Here is a 6,953-nt window from a genome sequence, read left to right as displayed (position 1 = left end):
GTTTCCATTCTTCCATACTTTTTAGCTCATTATCCTCAGATTTTTACTTCATACAAACTTTCCTTACTTGGTTTCTCTGTGTAACAATAATCAAAACTGTATTGACACTTTTCTCTTATACAACTCGTGTTCGCCCTTGTTTTTGTGCCAAGACAAACAAAGATAAAGACTTCAAGACAAAAACTGCAGTGCAAAACCCACTACAAAATAAAACTAACCACATGTGAGGCATTAATGCTTCATTTCAGCCCGAGACACCGTTTCTGAAAAGTTAAATCACAGACAGATTCTTCCAAACATGGGCTGGACCCACTGCATCATTTGGTAAGTTTGATAACGATTTTTAATCTGCTTGTTGCATGTTTTAAGGATGTTTTCTCCTTTCTGTGAATTTCTATTTTAGCTCACAAAGTCTGCCAGGAGTGCATTTTGTTTTATGGCATTGTTCCTTCTTCATGCTTCATCTACAGCCAATGTTCTAGACATATAGCTTTATTAGTAACCAATCTTGGTGTCATAAGAAATTAAAGATTAAAATAAAATAAATGATTGTGCAACTCTGTTTGCTGTCGTTCTGTTTGCATCAACTTTGGACGACTGACTCAGCTCCAGCTCTCTGTTTATTCACTTTTCCAGGTTTCTGTGTTTGTCAGTGAGTGAGTGCTGGCAGCTGCCCAACACTGAGCCTGTCATGCACGGACAAATCCAGTCTCCCCAGTATCCCCAACCTTACCCTCCCAACCTGCACAAGAAATGGGACCTCTGGGTTCCCAAAGGCTACCAGATCCAGCTATCTCTAACACATCTGGATATTCACACTTCCACAGACTGCAGTCAAGACTCTCTTACAGTCAGAGCTTTGTTTAAATCTGAATTTATACAATGTTGCAAACAAGAGATTGCTCTTTTTATACTTCAGTCTTTAAGATGAGTGATGGCACTGTATCCATCTCAACTCACAGATCCAAGAGTCACACATGCTATCATTCAGTTCAGTGCAATGTGGATTCTCCGTAATAAATCCATGTTTTTTTTGTTAGAATGAGTAGATTTTCTTTGTGTGTGTGTGTGTGTGTGTGTGTGTGTGTGTGTGTGTGTGTGTGTGTGTGTGTGTGTGTGTGTGTGTGTGTGTGTGTGTGTGTGTGTGCTACATGTACAGTATGTTGGCATAATTTTTGGCCAATTTCTTTTCAGGTTCTCTGTGATCTAAAGGTCTTGGGGAAGTTTTGTGGGCAGGAAAACTCCACTGACCACCAAGGCCAAAATCCGATCCTTTCTCCAAGTAACACACTGACTCTCATATTCCAAACAAGTGACTCTACAGCAGAGGTTCAGCAACATACTGGTTTTTCTGCCACGTTTAAGGCAATAGGTACAGTTGTCCTGATAATTTTCCTGCTCCCATGAACATAATATTGCCCCAAAGCTTCAGGAGAAATTCCATCTTTTACACAAAAAATATTCTTTTCTTAGACATAGATGAGTGTTCAAAAACAGACCCCAGAGAGGATTCAGGTCTTCTTTGCTCTCAAATCTGTATCAACACCCCTGGGTCCTACCACTGCTCCTGCCACAGTGGTTACAAGCTTCATTTAGACCAACGCACATGTCTGTGTAAGTGTGAAATACGTTGAAATACAGGCGTATTTGTTTGCATATTCATACTTGTCATATTGTGAAGCTCAACTGTTAGAATATGGTTGAGGTGGTATACTCAACTACTGATCTCTTACTGTTATAACACTTTGTCCAGTGTCCTGTGGTGGATGCATTTTTGACAAGCATGGAGGATATTTGTCCAGTCCCGGGTACCCTAAACCATCACCTCCTTTTCTGTCCTGCAAGTACATCATCTCTGTTAGAGCCCAGATTCATTGTGACTCTCAACTTCAGTGACAACTTCCACATTTGGTGCAAAGATAATCAGCAAGGCTCAAGCTGCCAAGATCACTGGCTACAGGTAATGACTTGAAGATTTCCTCACAGCAATGAAAAGTTACAAGCAGCTCTCCTCCGATCTGCCTGTAGCCTTCTACTATTTCTCCCCTCATAGGTGACCATTCCAGGCAGCTTAAGCATGAAATTTTGTGGAGCAAAGAGTCCGGGTCTGATAGTTACAAACTCCAGTACTGTCAGGCTGGACTATCACACTGAGGAGGAAGGTCTGAGCAATGGCTGGAGTCTGCAGTACAGCACACATGGTGAGGAAGAGAAGTCTTGTTTCCGTGTTACCAGTTTAAAAATATTTTCCTCATGCCGCTGATTCATGTTTTGTCCCTGTATCCTTTACAGAGGAAAAAAAATGTCCACACCCAGGGAGTGTGGCTAAAGGTAGAATCACTCCTGATTTAAATGAATATTTTAGTGGAGACTACATCCATGTCACCTGTGACCAAGAATACAAGCTGATGATGGTAAGATGACATCTTTTTTTTTTTTAACTACAGTGAGCATTGGTAAATGGATACTTTATTAATGCCCCTCTTTTCTCATGGGACATTTTGGTGATCAAGTGTTTCTCTGTTGTGTGCATGTGTCTGTTTTTGAGCAGCAAAAGCAGATAGCACTTTATTTTCTATTTTTTTCTTTGTTGATTTTGTAAATTGGAAAGAGTATCTTAGAATCTAATAACCCACATTCATTTCCAGGGCCATCAAGAGATTAATATATTCTCAGCCATGTGTCAAAGCAACGGGCAGTGGCAACTCCCTCTCCCAACCTGTATACCAGGTAATGATCTGTTATAAAAATGAAATACAGTAATAACAAAATTAGGACTTCAAAATTAAATCATGAATTCTTTGCTTGAATGAATCTGAGTTATGTGTGTCTTATTCAGTCTGTGGCCAGCCAACAAATCATATCAATGTGTATCAGAGGATCATTGGAGGCAGAGACGCTCCAGAGAATACAATCCCCTGGCATGTGCTACTGAGTGTAGATGGAGCTAGGGGAGGAGGCATGGTGATTGGAGAACGCTGGATTATGACAGCAGCTAGTATTGTAGTAAATCAGAGACAAACAGTATCACATGTACTTTTACGGGTAAGCAGTCAACTGTAGGCATCACTTTCCATGATCACTGTCTCATTGTGATTCCCTTTATAATTATTTCCTTTTATAATGTTGGCTTGCAGATTTTCATGGGACACAATGATATAGATACCCTGAAAGACTCTCCTTTGAATGCTACATCAGTCCATGTTCACCCTGAATACAACAACCCCAACAGTTTGAACTACAACAATGACATTGCCTTGATCAAACTGGAAGAACCAATCACATTCAACTCATCTGTAATGCCGTTGTGTTTGCCAGCAGAGGGCGCTACATATGACACTGGGGTGATGGGGTAAACAAACAACTATCAGGCATAATTTCATAATGATTCCATAATCTAGTTAATGTCATTTCCACTTTAGTCTTTGAAATGGTTGAAAATCTGATGTTGCATTTAAGTGTTCTTTGTGTTTGGTAATCACTTTAAGTCAACAAGCCATTTTCTTCTAGCTTGCAGGTTAGTAAAATTTCACTGGGTTCACAATGAATGTGTTTTGTACCTTTTTAGGCTGGTATCCGGCTTTGGCATTGCAGACGATGGCAGTAAGCGGTTCCTAACAAATAAATTGAAATATGTGCCTCTCCTAGTGGTGGACCAGGAGACATGCAGGAATTCAATCACTTCAGTGAAGAGAACAAGCGGCAACATCCCAGACCTGACAAATAACATGTTCTGTGCTGGAATCCCTGAAGGTGGAAAGAACTCTTGTCAAGGTGACAGTGGAAGCCCCTTCACTCTGACTGAAAATGGGCGACACTGGGCTGCTGGGATTGTCAGCTGGGGGGTTGAGTGTGGACGGCAGGGAACATATGGAGTCTACACCAGAGTAGCTAACTATGTGGACTGGATCAAGAAGACCATGCAGGAGAACTAAAAGTTACAATAATTCAGTCCAAGATGTAAACATATGATGAGAAAAAAATTTCCACATCAGAATTAAAAGTAATTTTGTTCTTCTTTGGAGTTGTGATTGTAACATTAACATATTGTGTCAAAAAAAGAAGCTATCAATTCAGACTTTGGTTGCACTTATCACAGATTATGTCCCCATATACAGTGATTATATCAGAGTTATTAACTACTGTACCTGGATTGAATCAAGAAGACCAAGGAGGAAAATAGACATTTTGTCCATTGTGGCAGCCAGGATTGAGGACCCCAATACAGGACTCAAGAGGCAGTGTGTACACTAAAAAAAACTCAGGTTTATTGCTGGAACATAAGACGAGGCCAGTAGCATAAATTAGAAAACACACTTGATAACAGAACTCAAAGAGAGAGGCCCACAGCAGGGGAAAATCAATGATGACGTTGTATACATATATATATACACAGCAGGTAATGGGCAAATGGAAAACAGCTGGGAGGGAAACACAGGAAGCAAAACTAAACCCGAGGACAAGGACCAAAACATACAAAATAAAACAGGAAGTAACCAAACACAAAGACCAGGACTAGGACACATGACCATGACACAAAGGTAGGAGCAATGATTGAACAATAAACACAACACTCATGTAAGTAACCACAAGCATGTTTTATTGCAGCAAAGTGATTGTAGTTTTTCCACTTGAAAATGTTGTAAATTTGCAGGCTTCCGTGTATAAGCTTTTATTTTGAAGTGCACTTCCTGTTTAGCGCAGTGAGCTGAATGTGACTGTAGCTTGTTTACGCTTCAATGCAACGGACACAGAGACACGGTTTATCTCAGTCATCTTCTCACTTGCAGCCCCTCCGAAGAGGCAAAAGGTGAACTAATTTATAACTTAAAATATGGGAACATTTTTTGCTTGTTCTATATTTGTATGCATAAATGTAAGACTGCATTTTGTGTTTTCAGCTCTTACGTTGGTTGGTTGGTTGGTTGGTTGGTTGTTGTTTGACACGGCTATGGTGAAAGGTCGTAGCTCAATAAAAACGCCACAAACCATCAGTAAAGTCTCATCCTTGTTCGGGGGGCATGCTACAGTAAGAGCTTCACCTCAGCGTGCTACATCGAGCTGCCCATGAAGGCTAAGGACAACGGCAACGGCACAGGCAGCGAGCTGGAGCAGCTACGGTTAAAGGCTAACAAGCTAAGGCTAAAGGAGAAGGTGAGCTACAATAACAAGGAAAACCATAAACAGAATCCCAATGCCAATGCCCACAGTTTTCAGTGGAGATCCAATTACCTACATAGAATGGAAGGCATCGTTCACTTCACTTGTGGACTGCAAAGGAATCTCACCTGCTGATAAACTCCACTTGCTAAAAAGGTATGTCACAGGCTTGGCACAAAAATGTCTAGAGGGCATATTTTATCGCAGTGATGAAGAGGCTTACAAGGATGCATGGCAAAAGCTTGACCAACGTTATGGTCAGCCCTTTGTTGTCCAACGAGCTTTTAGAGACAAATTGTCAAAATGGCCTAAAATAAGTTCAAAGGATGCGGAAGGACTAAGGACATTTTCAGACTTTCTAAATGCATGTCTCCAAGCCATGCCCCATGTGAAAGGTCTAGAGATTCTAAGTGACTGTGAGGAGAACCAAAAGTTGTTGCAGAAAGTTCCAGATTGGCTGGCAGCCCGTTGGAATCGTCAGGTCACAGTTGCACTTATGGACGGCAAAGATTTTCCTTTGTTCAAGGACTTTGCACAATTTGTGGCAGTTGAGGCAGAAATCGCGTGCAACCCTGTCACTTCTTCATATGCTCTTCATTCATGCAGTTCATCCTACGAGAAAAGGACCACAAAGGACTTTAAACCAAACAGATCCACTCATGTCTTCACGACGCAAACTATGGTACAAAACAGTAAGGGAAGGATACCCAACACTAAATTAAAGGTGCCCTGCATGTTTTGCAAAGATGAAAACCACCAGCTGTTCAAGTGTCCAAACTTCTCAGAAAGGCCCTTAGAGGAGAAGCGCACATATGTTAAGGACAACAAGTTGTGCTATGGATGTTTAAAGGTGGGTCATAATGCCAAAGATTGTCGCCACAGACACACATGTGACATTTGCAAGGGAAGGCATCCCACTTGTCTGCACAATGACAATCACAATGCCAATGAAAGGTTTCCAAGCCCTGTCAACGCAGCTCCTAGCACTCCACAAGAAACTACGGCAGTCACAGCTCTCAATGTTACTAAGGTGGGTCAGTCAAATGGCACATCCATGATCGTTCCTGTATGGGTGTCCACGGTTCAGAGCCCTACTAACGAGCAATTAGTGTACGCACTTTTAGACACACAAAGTGACAGCACATTTGTCAGTGAAGAAGTAAGCAACCAGCTACAAGCAGACACTCACCCTGTAAAGTTAAAGCTATCTACTATGCTGGGTGTCCATTCTATTGTTAAGAGTCACAGAGTATCTGGATTGTGTGTGAGAGGTTATGACTCAGACGTTCGCATCGATCTTCCCCCCTCATACACCAAGGACTTTATACCAATTAACTATGACAATATACCCACCAGTGACACAGCAAAACAATGGCCCCACCTGACAGAAATCTCTGATAAGATACCACCTCTTTTAAGTTGTGATGTTGGACTCCTTATCGGATTTAACTGTCCCAGATCTCTAGCCCCAAGACAAGTTCTACTAGGAGAAGGCAATGAGCCCTATGCAATCCTCACGGACCTAGGGTGGAGCATTGTTGGAGGCTCCACATTTGAGCTCAGTGAAACCAAGTCAAGTTTGTGTCATAGAGTCACAGTGAAGGAACTACCCCCTGTAACTCCCATGGATGTGATTAATGTGCTAGAGTCAGATTTTAAGGACACAAAAGCAAGCGACAAAACTGTCTCGCAAGAGGATCTCATCTTTTTGGACAAGCTCAAGGAAGGAATAAGGAAAAACGAACAAGGACACTGTGAGATGCCTCTACCATTCAAACAAAGGCCACACTTAC

General features: G+C 41.6%; 1 protein-coding gene across 1 annotated transcript; it reads left to right on the top strand.

Annotated features, from left to right (window-relative positions):
- Positions 1-201: 201 nt before the first annotated feature.
- Positions 202-3,984, top strand: LOC115793957 (complement C1r subcomponent-like). Its single transcript, XM_030749177.1, is given in 12 exon segments — positions 202-324; positions 637-850; positions 1,195-1,372; positions 1,474-1,614; positions 1,754-1,860; positions 1,862-1,960; positions 2,054-2,201; positions 2,293-2,414; positions 2,649-2,730; positions 2,840-3,045; positions 3,138-3,352; positions 3,569-3,984. Coding segments are annotated over 12 exon segments (1,905 nt in total). The 5' UTR covers positions 202-298; the 3' UTR covers positions 3,936-3,984.
- Positions 3,985-6,953: the final 2,969 nt, after the last annotated feature.

The sequence above is a fragment of the Archocentrus centrarchus genome, chromosome 16 (assembly GCF_007364275.1).
Source record: "Archocentrus centrarchus isolate MPI-CPG fArcCen1 chromosome 16, fArcCen1, whole genome shotgun sequence".
Classification (NCBI taxonomy): domain Eukaryota; kingdom Metazoa; phylum Chordata; class Actinopteri; order Cichliformes; family Cichlidae; genus Archocentrus; species Archocentrus centrarchus.
This window is presented reverse-complemented; position numbering and strand designations above follow the sequence as displayed.